Genomic DNA, 26,317 nt, shown 5'->3' on the forward strand with positions numbered 1-26,317 from the left:
AAAAACATTTTCTATGTTTTGGCTTCTATAAAATGCAAGTCGTGGAGTGGAGCAGAAACGATTCTGTTTTTCCAAGTAATCTTCAGGAAGTTTTTCTGGTTTATTGATAAAGCGTTTATTTCTTTATAGCCTGTCCATTTTTACTGCCTTTCCCCTTCCCCCGCGTTCAAATTGTATTTCAGGCGGGATTCTTCTCCTTACGAATTCTCTGGATGGGGCGGTATTTTTCATGTCAATAAAGAACGCAGAAGCATTGTAGAAAAAGAGGTCTTCTAGCGTCTGTCCAATCACAACGCAAGCTACATTCCCTACGTCACTAGCTTTAAGACTAATCAGGCGCCTCCAATCTTCTAACCATTTTCTTTCTTTGATACCAAATTCTCGCAGTTTTCGATGCACGCAGAAAATAAAATAGGTTAATTCACAGGCTCTAGAGAACAAGCGAAAAACTGACACAGTTGGGAACAGTTCGTGGATTTCAAATATTTTAAGATACCGTCTTTCTTTGTGAAGAATTGTTTGTTACCAGCTGCGCAGAGAGGGCCTCAAACCGTATAAAAGGCATGTTTTCCTACTGGGTAGTATTGACATTAATTTTAAAACTCGGGGCCCTTTTCCTATTTCTTAATCAAGCTAGCTTCACTGGGCTTTCTCGCAGGATATTCAGGCATGAAACTGACCGACACAAAAGCACCAAATCGCAACGCTGTTCTTGGGGGAGAACAGGGAGAAATTTATACCGCTTGGTAACAGCTTCGGAATTTTAATGACATGAGGTTTCAACTCTATGCACTCTAATTAGAGAGCAGGTCCCATTGAACTTATTTACTTAGGAGCAAACATGGATTTCAACAGCCTGCATTTACACTGATTGCCTGCTGTGCGAGTCTGATATCTTAGTTGAATAAAATAAAGTCCAAAATAAACGTTCATACATCAGATGCATCCGAAGCTCTGATTCCCAAAAAGTTAGGCTGGAATAGCTGTACTCTGGACTCCTGTTTTACTTGGCTGCGGCAAAGAAATTCTATTGCTCCTCTGGAATCTTCTGAGCGATCAGAAAATAATCCTGTGATTAAACTAGAGGTTTAGTTAGCGCTCACTTTCTGGCCATCCCGAACAGTCACATACATCATTTTTTTCGATTTATCAATAAATACAGCACGACTCAAATCTTGCCGGTCCTTGGTACACTGATTTCTTATTGGTTAATTTAAAATTGTATTCTTGTCATTCATTGGTCAGACCTCCCGCGGGAGGAAATGACGTCACCTCGTTAAAAAAATCTCTGCAGTTCCCACTCTGGTCGGATTAAGAAAAATCAAAAAGAGTCCAGTAGCACCTTTAAGACTAACCAATTTTATTGTAGCATAAGCTTTCGAGAATCAAGTTCTCTTCGTCAGATGCATGATACAAACTGGGCAAATACAGAAGAGGAGGAGGGAGAGGGGAGAGAAGCCCCTCTCTCCCCTCTCCCTCCTCCTCTTCTGTATTTGCCCAGTTTGTATCATGCATCTGACGAAGAGAACTTGATTCTCGAAAGCTTATGCTACAATAAAATTGGTTAGTCTTAAAGGTGCTTCTGGACTCTTTTTGATTTTGCTACTACAGACTAACACGGCTAACTCCTCTGGTCGGATTAAATACTCTCTAAATAGTTTTTTTTCCTCTTTCTGCTTACACGCAAACCGTTTGCAGTAGTTTGAGAGATGCGTGGCCATGGAAACGATGGCAAAGGAAAGGGGGAACCGAAAGGTATCGTAAAGTTCTTCAAGATAAAATTCAAGGGATTGCTGACCCTGCCATCCGCCGTTTGGCTCGCTGGGAGGAGTGAAGCGCGTTTCAGGACTGATCAATGAAGAAACATGCAGTGTGCTGAGGGTTTCCCTGGAGAACGTTATCAGGAATGCCGTAACATATAGGGAACATGCTAAGAGGAAGAGTGACCACCATGGATGTAGCCTGTGCTCTGAAGTGTCAGGGTCCTACTCTGTATGGCTTTGGAGGCTAAAGAGCTACTACCTTCAATTCAGGGTCACTTACTTGTACATGGAAAGAGTTGTTTTTTTAAATTGCAGAATTATCATTTGCAAAAATGAGTATTTGGAGGATCCCATTCCAAAATAGACGGAGGACCATAAAATGTGTTCTATCAGTGAAGAAATAAATCTGCAATAGACTAAAACTTAGACAGTTAATTCTTCATAGTTTATTTTTTGATAAATGCTGGTGCAACAGTTTGGTATTTGACTTCCTGTGGCAATGCTTGAATGATTAAAGTGGGAGAAGGTGAGGGCTTTTCACCTTTGAAAGTGACATTCTAATTTTCCACTATATTTGAGTCTTTGTTACAATGTGGAGTGTTTTAAAGCATTTTATGGATTTGTAGGGATTGTCTTGTTAGTTTTGCTTTAGTGGATCAGTTGTACAGAAGACTTATCCCCTAAGTGCAATTTAAAATTAATTTGCCACTGTAGCAGAGATGATTAGTGAAGCACTAATGGTAGTTTACTTATATACCACCTTTGAACCAAAAGTCTCTAAGGTAGCTTATACAACACTGAACTGCAATCCAATCAGTAAAAGGCTATTTAAAATTCTGTTGAAAGCAGTGATATAATTAAGTATATAACGTTTATTTATTTTATTCATCTTATACCCCGCCCTTCCCACAAGTGGGCTCAGGGTGGCTTCCAACAAATATATTGTTAAAATACAATAAAAACCTTATCAACGCATTGACACATCAAAATTCAGGTGCCATCAGACAGATCAGCTACTGCAAAATCATCACAAGCCCCGGCACCACCATGATGTAACTCAAGGGCAGCTGTAAAAGGAGGGTGTGGTGGTCAGGAGGGGACAAAAAAGCTGGCCCCTGGTCAAAGGCCCGGTGGAACATCTCCATCTTGCAGGCCCTGCAGAACTGTAAAAGGTCCCGACTCCCCCATCTCCATTGGGAGAGTGTTCCACCAGGCTGGGGCCAAGGCAGGAAAAGCCCTGGCCCTAGCTGAAGCCACCTGAATTAAGTTCTGCCAGTGCTACTGCTCTGATGTGTTTTTTTGAAAAACACCAGTCTTCAAAACCACCTGGAACGCCATTCTCAACTCCTGCAAGGAGGAGTTATAGAACTTGCAATAGGCCCCAAAGCCCTCTTCCAGATATCCACCAACTGCTAAGGCTGGTTCTTGGGGAAAGCCCCTCTGGACTGACCTCGAGTCTCCATTTGGTTCATACAGATAGTAGTGCCCCAGGAGACTGGATCCTGCAATCTGTAGCTGCAATCACCACTTCGTGTCCTTGTGAAAGGTTATCCTGGGATTGCACGGCCAGCATAGATTAATGGGGAAGGTGCAGTGCAGTGCAGACAGCAAAGGGACAAAGTTGCTCCCCTCTCTCTTCTATGCTTTCCCCTTCAGAGATAGAAGGGGAATCCTTATTAAGAAAATCTGGAAATTCAAAGAAACAAGTGGAGGGTGGCTGCAAGGCTAACCTGCCTCAGTTTGAGAGGTCTGCTCCCCCACCCCAGCCTGGAACCCAGGAACAGGCCCCTCCATTGTCAATATAACTGAACATACTCTGCATTTGGATCAGCAAGCTCCCAGCAAAATCCCCATAAAGCAAAAGGAACTTTATCCAAAGAGATTTTAATCAAGAATTTCTGACAGCAATACAGTTCCAAGGGCAAGTTCAAATGCACAAAAACAATAACATTAACTCTCTTGATACGCTTACATAACTAGGTTGCCACAGCACAAAAAGCATCTCTTTATATTGCAGCAAACTGCCAACATGATATGGGTTGGAAGAGAGCAGGCGAAAATCAAAAGAAAATAACCTTGACCATGCAAATAAACAACATTTATAGAAATGCTGGGCATAGACCTTCCACTAATCATCACCCTTTCTCCAAAAGACAACTCTCCCCACCCACCTTACACTAGCTGCAACTAATGCCCAATTAATAGGCCTAAAAAAAACCCTGATGGTAACAGTTTTTACTTAAGAGTATAATCAGCACTGGTTGTTTAAAACACAGAAAGAAAGCCAAAATTTTCTTCAAATTATTCTGTTAATAAGAATTTATTATTATTTATTTATGACATTTATAGTCCGCCTTTCTCACTGAGACTTACTGGTCTCTCCCCCCCCCCTCACTAGCCTTAGCCTTCTGGTGGTGGGGTGGGGAAAATGGTGGCCCCAAAGGCTTGAAGGGAGGCAAATGACACTGATACTTTTGGCAACTGAATACCTACTCATCAAGTCCGCTTGATTACACACCTGAATCATGCCAGCCCCAATAAGATAAGAGAAAAACAAGTTTGGGAAAGAGTGAACAGAGAAATGTGACCCGAGCCACTGAGTCATGGCATATAGGGGGACTAGCTCTACCCACTATAGCAGATCTCCTGGCTTGCCTCTCCTCCATTTTCTGCTGCCAGTTGGGGGAAATGGGGCAGCAATTTGGCATTGTTCCAATATGCTATGTCACTTCTAGTGTAAAACTGGGTGTAATATGTTGAAGTGATGTCATTTCTGGTTTTGCACGGGGTGTGATACAGCTTGTTGATGCAATGCTGAAGAACTTGTCTCTGTTCCCCAAACTCTTCTGCTGGGGTGCCGGCGCCATATGGAAGCATCTTGCATTCTTAGTATGGCCATAATAATTAAAAGTGTAGCTTCCATACTCAGGAGCAGTATACTTAGATACTAAAGATAAAAAAGTTTTTTAAAACTCTAAATGATCCTGTGGCACCTTAAAGATTAACACATGTATTGTGTGTAAGTTTTTGTGATCCACACCCACTTTGTCAGATACAGGTTTCAGTTCTCAAGCTATAAAGTGTATGGCACACCTCTAGAACATAGGTATGTTGCACTCCGTTGAAAATGAATACCAATGCTTCCTGCATCCAAAGAAAGGAATATAACAGACAAAAAACGTTGCCACAATAAATTCTTCAATCTTCAAGGTGCGGTAAGGTTCTTGGTTATTTTAGTTGCAGCAACGTAACCTGGCTGCCTTCTGGAATGTATTGCTTTGTCCGGCTTGTGGGTGTCTCTTGGGGCACATCCCATGTTGGAGCTGGAACCGGAACATCTGGGGGGGGGGAGCGGGTCTGCCCCGATTCTCTCATTTAATTGCATGCAATGGAGAACTCCACCACTGCGACCAGTCTTTTCTCTTTGTAGAACGTGTACTGGAATTTCTCATGTCGTATAATTTCCCAGAGAGGCACAAGAACCCTCTGAACGTTGCAGCTTTGTAGGTTTAGAAGCAATGGGAAGGGGGGTGAGGGTAAGAAAGAAGTGTTTCTAAAGCTGTGATCCTAAGCACGCTAAACGGGAGTAAATCCCACTGAACCCCGTAGGACCTACTTCTAAGTAGGCATACGTAAAGGATAAAGCTGCATGGTTACTAGAAAGAAGCTCCCCCCCCCCCAATCCCGAGTGGTATTAGCCTCTTAAAAGAACCGAGGTGGGGCATGGGAGCAGGTAGGGTGGGAATGGGATTTGTTTAACAGAGGGAACAAAGACGGGGGGGGGGGGAAACAGAGAAGAAGGAACCAATCAGAACGTTTTTACCTCATCGGCCCAATCAATGCGAAGCGCGGGAAATTCAAATATTGTAAACGGTTGCATTCCAGCTCTCAGCCAATGGGACGAGGAGAAGGCAGCTATAAATAGGCACCCGAGGGGCTGTGCAGTTCACTGTTCGAGATTAGCTACTAGGAGGAAGATACTGAAGAGGGTGTTCGTGAGCTGCTGAGACCATGGCCAGAACTAAGCAGACGGCGCGTAAGTCTACTGGTGGGAAGGCTCCCCGTAAGCAGCTGGCGACTAAAGCCGCGCGCAAAAGCGCACCGGCGACTGGTGGCGTGAAGAAACCGCATCGTTACCGCCCTGGGACTGTCGCCCTTCGAGAAATTCGGCGCTACCAGAAATCTACCGAGCTTCTGATCCGCAAACTGCCTTTCCAGCGCTTGGTGCGTGAGATTGCTCAAGATTTCAAGACTGACTTGCGCTTCCAGAGCTCCGCTGTCATGGCCCTGCAGGAGGCCAGCGAAGCCTACCTCGTTGGGCTCTTCGAAGACACCAACCTCTGCGCCATTCACGCCAAGCGAGTCACGATCATGCCCAAAGACATCCAGCTGGCCCGACGCATCCGGGGAGAGCGAGCTTAAACTGAGTCCAAGTTTCGAGTCATACGGAACTCCCGTAACTACCCAAAGGCTCTTTTAAGAGCCACCACTTTTTCACTTTGAAAGAGCTCGTTTCCTACTTTTGCAACATTTTTTTTTCCTTTCTAGGGGGATACATTGAATGATAACCTTTGCAGTAGGTAGTCATGTAAAACTGAGTGCGTGAAGCAAACTTGACATTTCAGTACCCCCATCGAACGGCTAGGAACAGGAATAATTTAAAGTTGGTCCGGACATGTGAGCCTGTAACCCGCTACAAGCTTGGGGGGGTAGTCTGAAAAGTAAACCGCTTCAACAAGACTAGCTTTTCTGATATGCTTTCTAGCTGTATTTACATACGAACGCACATAAAGCTGCCTTGTACTGAAACTGAGTATCGATGTTAGTGTTGTCTACGCAGTGAGGGTCTTACATAGATTGAATCACCTAAAATATTTTTTGCTAGATAGTGGGGTTTGAGCTTGTACCAGATGCTCCACCAATGACCCACTGCACACTTCTCATGATTTTTGTATTGCAAAGCGGGATGGAGAGTAGTCTTAACACATGAGCAATAAATGTCGCATCCTTGCTATTGAAAGATGCAGGGCTGCCTGAATTCGCATCATTGCACAAATGATCTTGTGCGGTTATTGATCTACTGGCACTTCTACGGTACAAGCTTTCAATAGTGAAAAGCAGCTAGCTGGGCGTTATCCAACCACAAGAGGGTTTTTTGGTTGGGAAGAGTTGTGGCTGTTCAATTTCCGTGTTAAATATTTATTGTAAAGCACGCTATGGGAAAGGACTCGGCTCTTTCTGGGCGGCTGTGGGTGGCTCTGAAAAGAGCCTTTGGGCTGAGTGCGGCGCGGGGCGGGCGGGCGGGCGTGTTCACTTCTTCTTGGGCGCCGCCTTCTTGGGCTTGGCCGTCTTGGCCTTGGGGGTCTTGGGCTTGGCGGCTTTGGGCTTGGCCTTGACGGCCTTGGCCTTGGCCGGGCTCTTGGCGGGGGCCTTCTTGGGCTTGGCGGCGGGCTTGGGCTTCTTGGGGCTCTTGGCGGGCGCCTTCTTGGCGGCGGCGGCAGGCTTGCGGGGCGCCTTCTTGGGGCTCTTCTTGACGCCGGCCGCCTTCTTGGGCTTCTTGGCGGCGGCGGCGGCGGGCTTCTTGGCGGGCGCCTTCTTGACTTTGGCGGGCGCCTTCTTCTTGGCGCCCTTGTCCTTGCCGTCGGCCTGCTTCTTGTTGAGCTTGAAGGAGCCCGAGGCGCCCGTGCCCTTGGTCTGCACCAGCGTGCCTTTGCTCACCAGGCTCTTGAGGCCCAGCTTGATGCGGCTGTTGTTCTTCTCCACGTCGTAGCCGGCGGCCGCCAGCGCCTTCTTGAGGGCGGCCAGCGACACCCCGTTGCGCTCCTTGGAGGCGGCCACGGCCTTGGTGAGCAGCTCGGTGACGCTGGGGCCCGAGGCCTTGCGCGGCTTGGCGGCGGCCTTCTTGGCCGCTTTCTTGGCCGGCGCCTTGGCGGCGGGGGCGGCGGGGGCTGGAGCCTCGGGAGCCGTTTCCGACATGGCTGCTGCGGGCCTCCTCGAAGTCTCCCCGAGAGCAGGAAAATAAAGTCTGAGCCGGCCCTGGCCAGGCGGCTGCTATTTATAGGGGCGGAGCTGCGCTCTGATTGGTGCGTTTGCGCCCAGCTCGCCCGCGCCCAGACATGGCTGCGCCGCCGCCACTTTGTGTTTCTTGCGGGGGCAAAAGCGGCCGTGTCTCCGCAGCCGCGCAGGCCCGGCCCTCCGCTGCCGAGGGAAACGGGCGCGCGGGATCCGCTCCGGCCCCGCGTGGCCGGCGGGGGCGCGGCGGGGGCCGGGCGCGGCGGGGAAGGCGAGCGGAAGGCGGCGCGGGCCGGCCGCGCGCCTCTGGGGCTGCCGAATCTTTGCCCTTTTCCGGCCGATTCCGAAGCCCCCTGCGAGGCCCGGGGCTGGCGGAGGCGGCCGGGGCCGTGTCTGGAGGCGGCGCCCCTTCCCGGCCGGGAAGCAACCCCAGTGGAGCTGCCCTGCGCCCGCCAAAGGCCTTTGAACGGCCCCAAGTAACACATGCACGCAGTGGCTTCGCGTGCCGGAGGGGATGCCTGGCCCACAAGTGCGCTGCGTTTAGGACTATAGGAACTTTTTAATACCCCGTTCTCATTCCTCTTCCCCCCCTTGCTCTGAAATGGAACTGAAGGGATGGCCATGAATAATCCCCAGAATCTTCGGGATGGGCCCTTTGCCCTCCAGTGTACTCTATTGGTTCCTGTGGGCTGCAAGCAGGGAAAAGGTTATAGAGTCCTCCTCTCTCTTCTCGTGTCTGATCTGCCCCCCCCTTCTTTTCTTCGTCAATTCCTTTTTAAATCCTGTGCTTCTAAGGGGAAAACTTGTGCTATGGCGCTGCTTTACAATGAGGTCGATTAATTTAAGAACTTAGTGAGTTCAAGGGGATGTCAAGGCAGTCCCCAGAAGCAGGTCTGTTAACTGTCTCGCTGGAAAAAACAACAGGAGTCTTGTGGCTCTCACTTGAAGGGACTTGAGTTGTGGTTCTGATACAAACATTAGTGGACTAGAAGTGGACTGCAGTGCAGACCACAAAAGTTGATTCTAGAATAAAAAAGTTTTTTCAGATTCTTCTAGAGATATGTCCAGCTGCCTGATCTGGATGGGCCCAGGATAGCCTAATCTCATCAATTTTTTACATTGCATATGTAAAAATATGTTACATTACATTACATCCTTAAATAAAAACACTTTGCTGGGGATAAGCCCCTTTGAATTAGATGGGACTTCTGTGCAGAGTCACAACTGCCCCAATTATGTTTCTGCATGAATGGTAAATGGAGAGCCTGACAGGTGGGTAGTAGATATGCATGCTGAACTCCAGATTTTTTAAAGTTGAAATAATTTTTTTAAAAATTGGGTGATCAAAGCACACATTTTTTATTATTTGGATATTAGAATTTAATTCTGCTCTTCAAGTTGCTCAGGAGAGCATATACAGGTCCCTTTCAGCTATAAAATAAACCTTTGAGGTCAATTAGTCTGAGAAAGCTGAGGGGGGGGGGTTGAACCCAGGTCTTCCTGGTACAATAGCATCATTTTTAAACAGGGTCTGAGTTCTGGTATACACAAGTGACAGAATCAGGAGCTAGAATGCTGAGGTGGTAGATCGGGCTGAACTGCTTCTGGCTGGAGATCACATTTTTTTTAAAAAAAAATCCTGCAGTGGGGAAAAACACAACACGGACTGTACCCTTTCTCTCTGGTGCTTTTTACATGGGAAGCAGACAAAGGTGGTATGGCCTATCTGTATTGTGCAGTGGCACCACTTGTTCTATTGCTGCTTTCTATTGTTGCCAGCTCTGGGGTGGGAAATTGCTAGAGCTTTCGAGGTGCCGCTTGTGGAAGGCGGGGTTCGGAGAGGAGTGGGACCTCAGCAGGGTTTAATGTCATGGAGTTCACCCTCCAAAGCTGTCATTTCCTCCAGGGGAACTGATATCTGTAACCTGGAGATTGGTTGTAATTCTGGGAGGTTTCTAAGAATCTCTCTACACAAGACGTCTTACCCAGGGATGCTCAAGTGAAAGATTTTACACTTGTTCTCCCATTGTGGATACCTGTGCACCACTAGGGAGACAGAGTATACTTGAATATAAGACCACAAAGAAAGTCACTTGAGCATCCCTGTGTATGATGTCTTGTGCAGAGAGACTCTAAGACTTACCTGGAGGTTGGCATCCTAACCTCATTCTGTTGCATGTTTTGACCCAACCTGTGACTTCAGTGCCGGGGAGGACTAAAGAGTTTAGACACTGATGATCAGTGTGGGGCAGCTTGTGAAGTCCCCCCCCTTCTCTTCACCCCACTCACACCAAAATGAAGTATTTGCCAAATATAAGATTAATGTTGGATTATTTCCAGGCTACTGTCAAGTAAGCTAGAGCCATCCCCACCAATAGCACTCTCAAACATGTGCAAGGAACTGAAAAGTAAAAGTGCTGATTTGAGACAAAAGAAGTCAGTGGTTTTTGTTCTTAGGGTGAGGGGGGGATACTGCTCCCTGGCACTACTTTATGCGAGGAAAAGTCTGCTCCCGTGCTGCTTCTTGAATCTTGTAAAACAACCAACCGACTAAAGCCCACTCTCTTCATTTTACCAGAAAAGTAATACAAGATGATGCCAATTTTAAGCATTAGGTTATTTCCAAGGAAGAAAACCAAATGGCAGCAGTGTCCATATTCCTGAATCCCTGAGCTTGCAAAACATTGCTCTTTGTTCTCATTGGAAAACCCTTGGAAAACCACAAACTTCTACGGCATCTGGGAATCAGCGATGAAGATTATGACCCTTTGGGTAGGGAGTTTTAATACTCAGTAGTTGCTAACATCACTTGCTGTAAAATAGCAACAAATGAGGTGGGTGTGTAGGGAGAGCATTAGGGTATAGCATAGTGTTGGGCAGAATGACCTGGAACCGCCGAGATCACAGTTAGCCACCGCACTGAACCATCATTCTTCGCTCCAGTAGCTACAAGCTCATTAGGAAACTGTTGGCCAGCCATTCCCCAGTCTGCAATAGAAGCCTACCATACAGGGTTGTGACAGTAATATAAAGTGCTTTCAACACAGAAAACGCTATCTGACAAAGGGAACTGTGTCTCTTGGAAGCTTATAGCCTGGAGATCTTGCTAGTCTTTAAGATGCTACTGGACTCAGATCTTGCTGTAAGTATTATTATATTTCATTCTTGGTCTTTTTGCTTGTTTCCTTTTCCTCTGGCCAAAAAGGATTTTGTTAGAATATCTATTAACTTTTTGTTCATCTTCGTTCTTCTGTGCCTCCACACATGGGGACTGCGCAGGCGCAGGCCAGCCGCCGGAGAATTTTCTAGAGCTTCCATGGCTCCGAAGGGGCCGTTTGTCGCGCGCCTCAGCGACCGTTTTCCCGCCCAAACGGTCACGTGATCCTCCAGCGACCAACGGCCCCTTCCCTCAGTTCTCTTCTTGCCGCCGCTTGGAGAGAACGTGAGCTTCGTTGCTCTGTGCTTTTGTGCTTCGTGCTTTATTCTGACTGATTGCTTGGCTTTTGACTTCGGACTTCGTGACCTCGACTATTCTTCGGATCTCGTTTGGACTTTGTTGTGGACTCGGTAATTTGACTCGGACTGTTTGTTGACCTTCCTTTTGCGTGCCCCTGAAGATGGCCTCAAAGGCTCTCTTCAAGCATTGCCTCCAATGCCACACTAAAATGGCCAAGACCGATGGCCATGAACTGTGCCTGTTCTGTTTGGGGGAGACCCATAATGTAACGGCCTGTAAGATTTGCCAGGGCTTCACCAGCAAGGCCCGACAGGAGCGCAAGGCCCGTCTTAACTCCTCCCTGTGGCAGAAGGTCATGTCCGGAGGCGCCCCGTTGCCCTCCTCCAAGGCCGGCCCTAGCCCCTCTGCCGAACGGCATTCCAGAGCTGGCTCAGTGGCCTCCGCGAGGTCGGGGTCGAAACCGCGTCCCCCGAGTGCCTCGGCGTCGAGAGCGGCCTCTCCAGCGCAGGGACCGGTGCGGCCGCCCCGTAGCGCATCTTCCACCAGGTCGGATCCGAGACCGACATCGGAACCGAGGATCCGTCTACCGAGTCCCCGATCGGAACCGACGACCGGGTCGATTCCGGTAAAACCTAAGAGATCGAGGCCGAGGTCCCCTTCGAAGGCGAGGAGCGCGTCGGTTCCGAGGTCTTCTTCGGAACCGGCGAAGAAGAAGAAGAAGACCAAACATCACCGGTCGCCGCATCCCGCTCCCCAGGAAGAGGTCATCGTGCTTCCTCACACGCCTTCCCCTCATCTGGATTCCCCGGAGCCAGAGGACATCTCCGTGCCGGTGCTGGATCCGATGGCCTTCGAGACGGTGCCCGCAGAATTCTCTTCGGGACCGGAGCCGAGCCCGCGCCGTCGGATCCGAACATCGCCTGCTCTTCGGTCGCCGAGGCTGGAACCGAGCCCGTCTCCTCGTCGGAGCCGTCCGTCGCCTGCCCGTCCGTCTCCACCAGCTGCCGGTCGTGAGCGACGTCGGTCTGGGGACAGTGTCCGATCGGTCCGGTCCACTGCGTCCCGACATCGACAGGCCTCCTACCTCCCCTCGCCATACCATTGCCAGTGGGAAGGGGCACCTGCAGGTTTCTCCGTGTCGGAACCGAGGCCTCCGACATCGAGGTCGACGTGGGCTCCCCCTCCGCACCAGGTTCCGGAATCCCAGCTCGGTTCCGATGAGGAGGATGTGGAGAGCTTTGGCGGCTACCAGTCGGAGTCCTGGTCCGAACCATCGCCAGCTGAAGAGCTTGTACCATCTGCGGACTCGCCATTCGAGGACCTCCGCATCTACGCCGACCAGATGGCGAGGATGGCCAAGGCTCTCGAGATGGACATCTCCTCGGCGGTTCCCCAGACCAAGGACAAGCTCCTCAAGCGCATTTACGGAGACAACCCGGCATATGTTGGCTTCCCCATGCTCGAGGGTCTTGAGGAAATCGTGGAGAAGGTGTGGCAGGTGCCCTGCGATCAACCTCCAACATCCAAGAGGATTGAGCAGCTCTACAAGATCAAGCAGGGTACCTGGCCGGCGCTGGTGAAACACCCTCCACCTTCCTCCTTGGTCACAGAGGAGTTCAACCCCAGGCGATCGGGTCACTCCTCGGTACCTGCCGATAAGGAGGGCAAGAAACTGGATGCCATGGGCAGGCGCCAATACATTGTTTCTTCCCTAGGTCTGCGGATTGCCAACTATCAGACCATCATGGCAGGGTACCAGCTGTACCTCTGGGAGAAGTTGGCATCCTATACACGAGACCTCCCTCCTGAGCAGAAGGCTGTGGTGTCCCTGCTGCAGACAGAGGCTGTGAGGCTGTCTAAGCAGCAGATGAACGCTGGAAGCCACGCTGCTGACACTGCTGCTAGAGGAATGGCTTCGGCGGTGGTCCTCAGGCGCCACTCCTGGTTGCGGTCTACGGCCCTGTCCCAAGAGGTGCGTTCCAGAGTGGAGAGCATGCCATTTGAGGGGGACTCGCTCTTTTCCAAAGCGACCGACGAGACCCTGAAGAAAAAGAAAGAGGACCGGCAGACGGCGCGGTCTTTGGGTCTGGCTCCAGCGGACAAGCCCTCCTCCAGGTCACGGTACGCTCCCCGATCTGGTCCTTACCATTACCAGGGCAGATACCATCAACAGCGGCCAGGCTACCAGCAGTATCCTGCCTACCAACAGCGGCCTTACCCTCCCGCACAACAGCAGAGGAGGCGTCGGCCCTTCAAGCCTCGTCCGGCACAACAACCGGCCCAGCAGAAGGATCAGCAGGGCACCGGGAGGCAGTACTGACGGGTCACGCCAGCCGTATCCCCGAACTTTTCGGACAGACTTAGTCCACTCCTCTCTGAGTGGGAGTCAATAACATCTGACTCATGGGTCTTAACTATTGTTGAACTGGGATACGGGCTGGAGTTCGTTGAGCTGCCTAGATGCAGTTCACCCCTGACAGCTGTCAATAACACTATGGCCGAGCTGGATGCGGAGATCGTGTCGCTCTTGGCCAAAGGTGCTGTGGAAGAATTGCCCTATGAGGACTCTGTAAAGGGATTCTTCTCTAGGTTCTTCCTGGTCCCTAAGAAGGATGGGGGCTTACGTCCCATCTTGGATCTGAGGGGCCTTAATGCCTTCCTCAAGGTGACCAAATTCAAAATGGTAACGTTGGCGGCTGTGATCGCCTTGCTGAAACAGGGGGATTGGTTTGCGGTTCTTGACTTAAAAGACGCATACTTTCACGTGGGCATACGGAAGGAGCACAGGAAGTACCTGAGCTTTGTTTACCGGCAACGGGTTTTCCGGTATAAGGTGCTCCCCTTTGGCCTGTCCACTGCCCCACGAGTGTTCACTAAATGTGTGGCCCCTGTGGTTTCCTTCCTACGGGAAGAAGGCTGTACCATCTTTCCGTACCTCGATGACTGGCTCATCGTGGCTGAATCAGAGTCTAGGCTGGTGCAGGACATTGGCTTGGTACTTAGCACTTGCCAACGCCTGGGGCTCCTGGTGAACTTGGAGAAATCCAAACTGGTGCCCAACTGCAAGGTGTCCTACATTGGTGCACTGTTAGACTCTGTGGAGGGTAAGGCCCTGCTCCCCTTGGAGAGGGCTCGGTCCCTAAGGGGTCTAGTGTCCATGTTTAAAAGGAACCGGTTCCAGTCTGTGCGCACTATCCAGTGCTTACTAGGGCATATGGCAGCGGCCACCTCTGTGGTGCCTTTCGCTAGGCTGCGTATGCGCCCTCTACAGAACTGGTTTGTGCGGAGGTATGATGCTCTACTGCACCCTCCGTCCCTCAAATTCTCTATCCCGAGGGTCATCCTCTCCTCCTTGGACTGGTGGCTGTCTGATGACAACTTGTTTAGAGGGACCCCTTTCGGGTATCAACACCATGACATCACGGTTACCACTGATGCCTCTCTGTTGGGATGGGGGGCTTACTGTGGTGATGTGTCGGTGCAAGATGTCTGGTCTGACAGGGAAAAGACCCTCCATATCAATGTGCTTGAACTAAGGGCCATTCGTTTCGCACTTGTGTCTCTTACAGCACTGCTGAGAAATCGTCATGTCTTGGTGCAGACGGACAACACGACTGCCATGTACTACGTGAATCAGCAGGGGGGCACAGTGTCCATGGCCCTGTGCCGGGAAGCCACACTCACTTGGCAGTGGGCTATCAAGAACGGCGTGTCGCTCCGTGCTATACACGTGGCTGGGTCGGACAATGCCCGGGCAGATGCCCTCAGCAGGGTCCCTTTACTGGAACACGAGTGGGAACTGAACGTAGAGTGCGTTGGGCCGATCTTCCAGATGTGGGGTCATCCAGTGATAGATGTGTTCGCCACTGCGGCGACCACCAAGGCCCACACGTTCTGTTCCAGGGCAGGGAGCGACCCCCTCTCTATTGGGGATGCCTTCCAGTTTACGTGGACGCAGGGCTTGCACTACATGTTTCCTCCGTTCCCCTTGATTCCCAGGGTCCTGTGCAAGATAGAGGAGGACGGGACGGACTGCATCCTAGTGGCCCCCTTCTGGCCAAGGCAGGTTTGGTTCCCGAAGCTCCTGCGGATGTCCCAACGGACGTATGTGAGTCTGCCCTCTCGGCAAGACCTTCTCCTAAACGGGAGCCTGGTCCACCACGATCCAAGGAAGCTGCATCTAACGGCTTGGCGGATCGTTCCTCCCCGATAGGCTTTACTGACGAGGTACAGAGGGTCCTCCTGAATGCTCGTCGGCCATCCACTAGGCGCGCTTATGCGGCCAAGTGGCGCAGGTTTGAGCTCTGGGCACTTGCCAGAGGAGTGGTGCCTGACAACAGTCCCTTGGGGGTGGTGTTCGAGTATTTGTGCCACTTGCGTGGCCTGGGCTTGAAGGCTTCCTCCCTCAAGGTCCACCTGGCAGCGATATCAGCTGCTCACACCCGAGTTGAGGGTGCTACGGTGTTTTCTCACCCACAATCCCGCCAGTTCCTTAAGGGCATGTACAATCTTTACCCACCTGTGTCAGCGCTAGTGCCTCAGTGGTCGCTGTCCTTGGTGCTCTCACGTCTCATGTTGCCTCCGTTTGAACCTATGGCTACATGCCCCTTGGATATGCTATCCTACAAGGTAGCATTCTTGGTGGCCGTCACATCGGCCAGAAGGGTCAGTGAGCTGTCTGCACTGCGGTCTGACCCTCCCTTTCTTGTGTTTCACCCCAACAAGGTGGTCCTGCGTCCCTGCCTTGGGTTCCTGCCTAAGGTGGTGTCCGCCTTCCACCTCTCGCAGGATATCTCACTGCCTGCATTCTTTCCTCAACCCTCCTCTAAGGGGGAAAAGGCCCTCCATACCCTAGACTTGAAGAGGGCCCTAGCCTATTACCTGGATAGGACGAAGGGATTCCGCTCCAGTCCTCACCTGTTTGTATGTTTTGGGGCCAAGGACAAGGGTAACAGGGCTTCCTCACAGACCCTGTCTAGGTGGATTGTGACGGCCATTAGCAAGGCCTATTCCCTAGCAGGGGTGGCTTGCCCGCTTCATGTCAGAGCCCACTCCACGCGGTCCCAAGCATCCTCTTCGGCACTCCTCAGGGGGGTGCCCCTGGTTAACATTTGTAAAGCAGCCACATGGTCCTCTGCAGACACCTTTGTCAGGCATTACGCCGTTGATGTCAATGCGGAGCAGGATGTATCTGTGGCCAAGGCTGTCTTACACTCCCTTTTTTCCTGAGGGAGTTTTGGAATGACTTTCTTGGCGTACCTGTTGGGTACCCTTGAGTGAAAGTGTGTATATATGTACCTGGGGGTGTGTATATATGTAAATATTGAATATTTATGTGTCCTTACACAGTATTTTTTACATAGATGTATATATGCATATCTATTTATTGTTGATCTTGTTTGCTTAATAAAATTGTGTTGGACTTCACCCCCGCCTTCCTTATTGTGTGAAGCTTGGTACACTCCCATGTGTGGAGGCACAGAAGAACGAAGATGAAAACAGGGTTAACATACCTGTAACTTATGTTCATCGAGTTCTTCTGTGCTGACACACAACCCTCCCTCCTACCCCGCTGTGAACTCCAATGCACAATACTGTGATGGCTGTAACGGATATTGGTGTTTTTAAGGTGTTACGGCTGAAGTGTGTTGGTCAAGCGGCGGCAAGGGAGAACTGAGGGAAGGGGCCGTTGGTCGCTGGAGGATCACGTGACCGTTTGGGCGGGAAAACGGTCGCTGAGGCGCGCGACAAACGGCCCCTTCGGAGCCATGGAAGCTCTAGAAAATTCTCCGGCGGCTGGCCTGCGCCTGCGCAGTCCCCATGTGTGTCAGCACAGAAGAACTCGATGAACATAAGTTACAGGTATGTTAACCCTGTTTTTTGCTTTATGGTGCCAGATGTCAAGCCACAACTTTTTTGAGGATGTTAATGTACTGTTAATCTACTTGCTTGTCTCTTGGAATCTGATGGTCGATGGAAATGAACCCTCTGTGCTTTTACAGTTGCTAAAAGACTTAATACTTAAACATTGGAAAGACAAAAGTCCACTTTCTGTAATTCCCTGGATTGAAGACTTATGAATTTATCAACATTTGAATGTATCGTATATAGAAAGCAATTGCGTATGGACTTATTTTTAGGTATTTGGAAATCTTTATAGATACCTATGAATAAATTTGCTAATGAGCTTTTGTTGCCACCACTGTTTTCTTTTTAAAATTTGTTTCCTTTTTATTTTTTCCTGTTTCACACTAATAAAATGTTTTAAAAATTAAAAAAACTTTTAGAGTTGGGGGAGGGGAGGCTCAGACACACGTTCTTACACTTTGTAGCAAAAGTCAAGCTGCAGAGACTCTGATAAGAAGAAATCCCTGCACCAGTCTCAAGGCTTAGGACTTTTAGTTAACTTAGGTACTTCCAGGCTCAATAGAAAGCAACTGGAGATGATTATCTTTAAAACCCTCATGGTCTAGTACTAGGGTAATTGGGAGCCTCTGGAAATCTGCCTGACAGCTGGAATTGTTATTTGAGGCCCCTTCTCTGCCTTAGGATGGACAGTGTAATATTTGGTTGTAGTCCAGTTACAGAACTCCCTTCCCAAGGACATTCACCTGGTGCCATTGTTATACTTCAGACTAGGGATCCCCAACATGGTGCCCATGGGCACCATAGCACCCGCTGATACCTTACTTGGTGCTTGCCAAGTGTATTTAAAAAGTGGGCATGACCACTTCAGATTGGCCGTTAGTAGGGATACCATGTCCCCATTGGGGGCAGGACTCCCCTGTACCCCCACCTCTGCTCACCTGGCCAGTGGGTGGAGGCATCTGGGGGGCATGTGTACAAAATGCATGCTCACTTTTGTGTTGCACCAGAAAATGATGTCATTTTTTGGTGCAACGCAGAAGCTGTGGGTCGTACTGGGGGCAAGTTGCTAAAAATCTCCCTCAAATGGGGAGCTTCCATGTTATGCTAAAAATGACGACAGGTGGGTGAGGGAGGATGTGTACACTTTGTGTGCTTGCAGGGGTAAATACCTGCTGCCCCCCAGTTATGGCACTGCATTAAATGATACCTCTATCTATTGGAGATCTGATTGGCTGTGCAGATTAAAATAACATTGCTTCTGCAGCAACTACCTCCACAGTGTTGGTTTTATCCTCGATCTCATTCCTTTTTCCAATGTATTTTTTAAAATTACCCCTCTTTCCCTCTGCACCTGCACTTGTCTGGGGATGTATCTCTACCTCCTGTGGTAGCCATTTTGTGGATGGCTCCATCTGCCATGGCAGCCATTTTCTGGTTGCATCCTCCACCCTATATCAGAACTTCAAAGGTGTCCATGGACTCAAAAAGGGGCCCCTGCTTTAGACACTGGGCAAAGCATATCTCTTCATCGGACTCTGTTTTGCTTTGGTCTGTGTTTCGTGATGTTGTTGTTCTTACTGCTGTTTCCTTTATTTTTTAGCACTGTGATGTTTTTAATATAAGTGTATCTTAGTCCCCTTGAATTGTGACCAAAGGGGGGCCATGTACCTTTGAGAATTATTATTCTATGTGCAGTTTCAAAGCTTGAGAAAAGCAGGCCTAGAGCATGGTAATAAAATTAGGAGCTGTTGCTCTGTGGGAGAACATCTAGGCCCCAGGCACAGTTCCTGATGTGTCTAGTTGTAAGGATTGGATAATAGGTGATATGGATGACTTTTGCTTGGGACCCTGAAGAACTGTTGCCTTTCAGAGTAGACCACGTGGACCTAAATAGACCAATGTTCTGGCCTAGAAGAAGGCAGCTTTATGTCTTCATATGACTAAGAGAATGCAACCGGAAAGCACCTATGGCTTTCTGGGGCTTTGAGATAGATGTTGAAAATACTGCATTTCCCACACACACTGGTGAGTAGACATGGGCACAAATAAAAAAAAAATTAACAAACCAGCAGTTTGTGGTTTGGTGCCAACGACGAACCCGAACCAGCGAACTGCAACAAACATTTCCTGCTGATGAACCGGTTCGAGGTTCGTGGTTCATGGGCATTGGAATTGCCTCCATTGTACTTAGAGAGTCCATATTCCCAGGGAGTGTTTAGCAGGCTCTCCTCCAGCCAGCACCCAAGTTTGGTCAAGATTGCAATAGGGAGCTTGGAGTTATACCCTCTCCAATCCAAGGCCCCCAGGAAACTCCCATTCGATACAATTAGAGCCACCAGTTGATGCTGGCCCAGTGTACAAGGGGTTGGCCATCAGAACTGCCTATCAGGGTTTGCATGGAATTTGGAGTGCCCATGGCTACAGAACACCCCCTTTCCCCTTCCCTCCCCCAAGGTGTCTTCTCCCATGTAACCAATTGTAACCAATTTGCAGCTCCATGGTTGGAAGGAAGACCTGCCAATCAAAATAAGCTGGGCTTCGATTTGGGTTTCCAGGGCGACAGAAGGAGTGCAGACAGAGTTCAGGCATTCCCCCAGCTCCGTTTCCAAGGGAATTGATTGATGGTTCCTGACGAACCGCAGGCGAATGCAACGATCTGGGCTTCCAATGAATGCTGGTACGTTGGTCATGGACCCTCATGAACCGCCGGTTTGTGAACAGACAATCCGGCGGTTTGTGGGTTTTTTTGGTTCGTGCCCATGTCTAGTAGAGAGTCCAACTAGGATCTGAGAGACCTAGGTTTAAACCACCACTCTACCATAAAGCTTGCTGGGTGAACTTGGGCCAGTTACACATTCTAAGCATGGTGGACTGACCTTTATGGCTCCTGGGACTTTTGTTGGTGGGCCTATGGTCTTCACCCTACCGGGGCTGGGCCATTTCAGTGGCAGAAGGGTGACATATGGCCCACCTGAGTAGGCAGACTGCTCTTCCACCTTGCTGGGAGGGCAGGATCCTTTTTCGGAGCTATTTTTCCATCCCAGTCCACCTCTGACCTTCAGCCTCACCTACATCACAGAGATGTTGTGGGGATGAAATGGAGGAGAGGAGAATGATAGAAGCCACTTTCAGTCCCCACTGGGGGATGAGAGAAAGGTGGGGTATAGATGAAGTAAATAAGCCAGTGAACAAGCCAGTTCTCATCTTCCTGTCACACAACAGAGTCACCAGCAACCCAAATATAGCCCAGGAATATTCCGCTGGTTGGACAACTAGTGTAACAGAGAGGTTGCCATAAATATAGGGAGACTTGGCTCCACAATCTCTGCTCCACCATGAAGCTCACTCGGGCTACGGTCCAACGTACACTTATCTCCTAGTATAGTATGTCTCCATCTAAATAAAGCTGGACTTACTTCAGAGTAAATATGTATATTAATATATTTATTTACGTTATTTATAGTCCAGATGATTGTATTGTGAGTGATCGTGAGACAGTGGCTACCCTACTTTGAAAAGGTATTGTGAAAATAAAGTGTAGCTTGGGGAGGGGGACGCTGTATACACCTTCCTGAGCTCCTCAGAGGAAAGTTCAGAGATGTCATAGCAATCGTGTAAACGGGGGGAAGGATGTCTAGATACTGAATTAGTACTGCATCCCTTTCCTTTCATCCTCTTGCAAAAAGTAATGTATTTTGACATGTTTTAGAGTGCAGAAGGGTAATCTGGCCTCTGTCCACAGACGCTGCGTGGCCTAGTGCTCACTGACAGGTAACCCCGCCCGCTGATGCGCTGAGATCCCCCTCCCCGGATATAAACGATGGGAATTTTACTAATGGGGCATGATCATGACAGAGTCCACTAGGTGGCAGTAAGAAGCAAGATTTGGTCACAGCGGCCACTGTTCCCTACTAGTTCCTGGCAAGACTGTATTCCTTGTCAGCTCTCTTTTGTAATTATCCAATTAAAGAATCAACGAGTCTCTTTACACAGAGGTCTGACACGTGAAGAACATGTGTTGGGATATGCAATGTTAGCTGGGAAGGGTAGTTAACAAGACAGAGCCTGCGGCAGGGCAAAGGCTTTGCTATACCCTGGAGCTGTGTGAAGGGGCTGTGAAATGCCAGAAGGGAAATTTCAGCCCATTACAACTGCTCCAGGTCCAAGCCCAGATCTGGAAGGCAGCTAGAACACATTTCCAGGGCTTTTTTTCTGGGAAAAGATGTGGTGGAACTCAGTGGGTTGCCCTCCGAGAAAATGGTCACATGGCTGGTGGCCCCGCCCCCTTATCTCCAGACAGAAGGGAGTTTAGATTGCCCTCCGCGCCACAGTGTGGAGGGCAATCTAAACTCCCCTCTGTGTGGAGATCAGGGGGCGGGGCCACCAGCCATGTGACCATTTTTAAGAGGTTCCGGAACTCCGTTCCCCTGAGTTCCCCCTGAAAAAAAGCCCTGCACATTTCTATTCCTCGCTGCCCTCTGGTTGCCATCCCACACAGTTTTAGACTGATGGGGAGAAATTGACAGAGCCTTCTGGGAGGCAAAGATGAAATTAACCAATCCTCTGAGGAGCTATCTACAGGCTCTGTCTTTTTAAACTATGCTTCCTGGCTAACATTGTGTCTCCCTACACTTGAGGAACACACCCTGAGGTGACTTGTGTAGAGAGACTCTCACTATCACATGCATTTAAGTAAAATGAAAAGGGAGAGGGAATGTTGGGAGATGGAAGAATATCAAGATCCTTTGTTTCAGGCAAAATGAAAAGATCGCTAACAGTGCCATAGGTTTAATGGGAAGGATGGACAGAGGGAAAATATGAAAGGAAAGGGTGGGGACATGCATGAAATGGAGGGATGTTTGTAGGAGAGAGATTCCAGAGGGGTCATTGTATTAGTTTACTGCAGCAAAAAACAAGCAGGAGTCTTGTGGTGCCTCAAACACTAACACGGTTTTATTGTGACCTACAGCCCACTTCATCAACTGCATGAGAACAATCCTCACCTTGGCAGATTATATATATATATGTATACATATATAATAATAATTAAAAGAAAAATTGGTAAGGCGCAGGATCAAACAGGGAATGACAAAAATTTGTACAGGGTGCAGCCTTCTTATGGACAACTTACTGAAATGTAATCAAAGCAAGCAGTACAGGCTGGATCCCACCAGCTTTTCTGCTGGTGAAAAAGTGTGTGGGGGGGAGCTTTTAACTACAAAAAAAAGGCTATGCTGAAGATTGTGGGGCCTGCATGTGGAAAAAAGGCACGTGGAAGGTTCTGGTAAGGACAGGAATGATGTGAGATTGACTGAAAAAGCTAACAAGATCCTATGTAGTCATTGATTACTCACTGTAGTGGTAATCAGTGATAACACAGCCACCCTAGTTCATCCTAATCTGGCTGATGGCTGAGAGGTGCTTGTTCTTTGTTCAAGCCTTGAGAAACATTCAGATTTCCTGATGGATTCTAATTGTAGGGGAGAAAGGAATGATAAACGATTCCCCTTACAGTATGGAAGACAGAGGTTTTCTTTCTTTCTTTCAAGCCATCAGTTGCAAATGGGACAGCATAGGAAGATGCTGCAGATGCTCTGAAGAAAAGTGTATTTCAGTTCCTCTTCTCTCTAGATCAAGGCGGGAGATATTTAAAGACGCTTGTTTCTCTCTGGTACACTGCAGGCGCTTAAGATAAGTGGGAGAAATCCACGCTAGGTGGGCACCACCTTTCCAGATCCCAGAAGGGCATGCAGGGCTCATGGGAGGAAAGCACTAGGTCAGAGGCAGGGACGGGGCATTGGGTTGCAGCTGGCAGGCAAAGATTTGGATCTACGGTGGTTCCACAGGCTGCAGACTTTAGGTGCGGCTGTGTGTGTGGATGGATGTCACATCCTCGCAAGCTTGATCTGGAAGGATCTGGGCTAAACCAGCTCCTGCTGTCGGTTGTGGGCCCCATCTCCTTAGAAATGGGCTCAAAGAGTTCACCAGGATCTGGCACCAGGGAACTTAATGAGGGGGCCCAGCTGGAGCTCTGGTCAGGAGCCACAAAAGCTTCCGCTGTGCCCAAAAAGGAACCAGGAGGGGCCACGATTGGCTGTGGAGTACAGGGTCTAGGACGTATCTGGTGGGGCACTGCAGGGGGTGCCACAGCCTCCTGGGAAAGGATGGAGGAGGCCAAGCGTTGAGTAGCAGCTTCAATGTCTGCAAAGCTCCTGTGGGAGGAAAGGAGTGCAAGTTTATCAACAATAGTGGCATGAAAGCGGAAGGGGGGAGAGAGGCCCAGGGAAGCAACCCCAAGCAATGATAGTTTTAAAAAACAATCAGAACAGACTGTTAACAGTAATTAAAAACCTCAGCATATGAACTCATGCAACCCTGCTGTACATCTCACAGCCTCATGGTACCATTCAAAACAGAGTTGCACCCTTCTAAGGCTATTGAAGTCAATGGGCTTAGAAGGTCATAGCCTGGAAGAACCACTTTCTCCTGGGAGTAAAGTGGCATAATTGAGGTTGAAGGTCCTCCAATTTCTTCTGGGTGGTTAGATCAGGCCTGTGCGTTTTCCTAGAGGGGTCAGCTTCCATGAAGTAGTGCATTATGGGATACTGCAGTGATCTTCCCACAACACCATTCTGAATTCACTGGCGGTGAGCAAGAAGACAACTGATTCAAGACGTCCTACCTGCATATTTGGTTCTGCAGAAACCGTCGGTGGTTCACTTTCCTCTTGCTGGGCCGAGTCTTGCGGGGTCTCTGCAAAGTGCGCAGGATGTGTGATGCTGCTGTTGCCACAAAGGTGCACAGGTCACGCCCACGCTCATACGTGGCCAGGGGCTGTGGAGCTGCCAGGGAAGGCAAGGCCAAGGAGCTGCTGCGAGGCATTCTCTGTTCTGCAGGAAAGGAGGCCACACACTGCGAAGCACAGAGAGCTGTTCCAGCAGTCCTGCACGGCGTGGCATGAATATTTCAGGCTCCTGTTTCTTTATTTGCCGACTCAATTTCTATTCAGATTTTCCTTGCTGCTCCAAGCACTTTACAATTTTAAAGAGCTCATGATAAACATGCCCTCCCACCCAGTTTCCAATATTAGTCCCAACTGGTGTGTGTGGCTGGCAATTGTAAAGTAGCAGCAGGATGCTACACTCTGTTGCAGCAGGCAGAGAGTGTTGCCAGTCCCACACACCAACCCCTCACGACACTCAGAATGGAGGAATCAAGAATGGGAGGCATTGGCAAAGCTGCCAGGTGAAAACAAAACAGGGCCGTTTCCAGGTGGATTACCTGAAGCTGCTCCATGCCGCAATGTTGTGAATCGTGCCGGGGAAACGCAAAATATCGCGTTTTCTTGCGCGAGTTTTGTGCGACGTCGTGCAAAACTCGCGCTAGAAAACACGATATTTCGCGTTTTCCCTGGCACGATCCACAACATTGCGGCATGGAGCGGCTTCAGGTAAGCCATCTGGAAACGGCCTAGGTGTGGAGGGAAGAGATTGTGATGGAGGGACATGGGCTGAACCATGGGGGATGCCTGGTGCTGCACCGATAGGATCTGACATCTTTATTTGCAATTGATCTACTAATGTGCTGTGGGTGTGTGATTTGGGATGGTTCTAAATTTGTTTGGGAATGCCACACCATTCAGAGTCCTATTCCTTATGCAGGCTCCATCAGCAATAAATAAGTAGGTAAAGGTAGTCCCCTGTGCAAGAACCGAGTCATTAATGACCCATGGGGGGGGGGACGTTGCATCATGATGTTTTCTTGGCAGACTTTTTACAGGGTAATTTGCCATTGCCTTCCCCAGTCATCTACACTTTACCTCCAGGAAACTGGGTACTCATTTTACCGATCTCAGAAGGATGGAAGGCTGAGTCAACTTTGAGTTGGCTACCTGAACCTGGCTTCCACCAGGAGCGAACTCAGGTCATGACATGAGCAGAGCTTGGGCTGCAGTATTGCAGCTTACCACTCTGTGCCATGGGGCTCTTTTACCTAATAAGTACATGTAAAAAAACGCATTACACACACCATTCAGCATCCAGTGTAAAGCTGCAGTTAATTTATGGATCAGGAATAAAGAGACATACAAAACAGAGGGGGGAAGTCAATATAATAATAATAATAATAATAATAATAATAATTGTGCTTATAGACCACTCTTCTAGACAGATTAGTGCCTCACCCAGAGCAGTGAACAAGTTAGTGTCATTATTATCCCCACAATGCAGCTGAGGAGCTGGAGCTGAGAGAAGGGGCTTACCCAAGGCCACCTGGGCCGTTTCCAGACGGCTTACCTGCCTCCGGAACGTCGTGCCATCTTGCGGGAAAACGCGAAATATCGCGTTTTCTCGCACGAGTTTTGCGCGATGTTGTGCAACGTCGCGCAAAACTCGTGCGAGAAAACGCGATATTTCGCGTTTTCCCCGCAAGATGGCGCGACGTTCCGGAGGCAGGTAAGCTGTCTGGAAACGGCCCTGCTGAGCTCATGGCAGTAGTTGGATGTGAACCAGTAGAGTCCTGATTCGCAGCCAAGCCACTTAACTACTGTGTTGTACAGGTCAGAGTGTCAAGACTAGAATATGGGAGTCCTAGGATCGAACCCCTGCTTTGCCATTGAAGCCCACTGAGTGACCTTGGGCCAGCTGCACTCTCTGTCTCTCAGCTCAACCTACCTCACAGGGTTGTCGTTGTGAGGATAAAATGGAGGAGGGAGAATGACGGCGCAAGCTGCTTTGGGTCCCCCTTGCAGAAAAAGCAGGGTGTAAAAATCTAAATAAAATGTTTAAATCTGCAAAGCTTTTGGACTCTGACCACAAGTTCTGATTATCTTCTTGGTATGTTGCACCCCCCCACACACACACCTTCCCCAGCAGACGAGTCCTTCACACAGACTTTGAAACTATGTCTACGTTTTGTGTAATACCAACAAAGTATCACTGAATTTAATAAGGGGCTGCACCGATTTAAAGGAATCCCATCCCAAACATATTTCCAGTTCTACATACCTGCTCCTAGATGAAGCGGTTCAAAATGGTGGGTTCCAGGTAAAGGTGCCAGGACTTGCTAATCCTGTCCCTCTCTCTATTTATCTGTCTGCCCATTCATTCCGCTCCTTGAACTCTTTATTCTCATCTCTCTCTCATTCTCTTCCCCTCTCTCTCTGCTCCCTTTTCTTTTCTAGAGCTCCTAGCTTGAGACTTGGCTGCCTGTCCAGAGA

At 49.2% G+C, this 26,317-nt stretch overlaps 2 protein-coding genes and 1 pseudogene across 2 annotated transcripts; 2 read left to right on the forward strand and 1 right to left on the reverse strand.

Annotated features, from left to right (window-relative positions):
- Positions 1-1,709: 1,709 nt before the first annotated feature.
- On the forward strand, positions 1,710-2,011 carry LOC129338444 (histone H4-like; annotated as a pseudogene).
- A 3,763-nt stretch (positions 2,012-5,774) lies between these two features.
- On the forward strand, positions 5,775-6,185 carry LOC129338441 (histone H3). The gene has a single exon (XM_054992686.1). It carries the CDS (start codon positions 5,775-5,777, stop codon positions 6,183-6,185), a length of 411 nt encoding a protein of 136 aa, XP_054848661.1.
- An 888-nt stretch (positions 6,186-7,073) lies between these two features.
- LOC129338440 (histone H1-like) lies at positions 7,074-7,742 on the reverse strand. Its single transcript, XM_054992685.1, has one exon. It carries the CDS (start codon positions 7,737-7,739, stop codon positions 7,074-7,076), a length of 666 nt encoding a protein of 221 aa, XP_054848660.1. The 5' UTR covers positions 7,740-7,742.
- Positions 7,743-26,317: the final 18,575 nt, after the last annotated feature.

This window comes from Eublepharis macularius, chromosome 12, assembly GCF_028583425.1.
Source record: "Eublepharis macularius isolate TG4126 chromosome 12, MPM_Emac_v1.0, whole genome shotgun sequence".
NCBI classification, from domain to species: domain Eukaryota; kingdom Metazoa; phylum Chordata; class Lepidosauria; order Squamata; family Eublepharidae; genus Eublepharis; species Eublepharis macularius.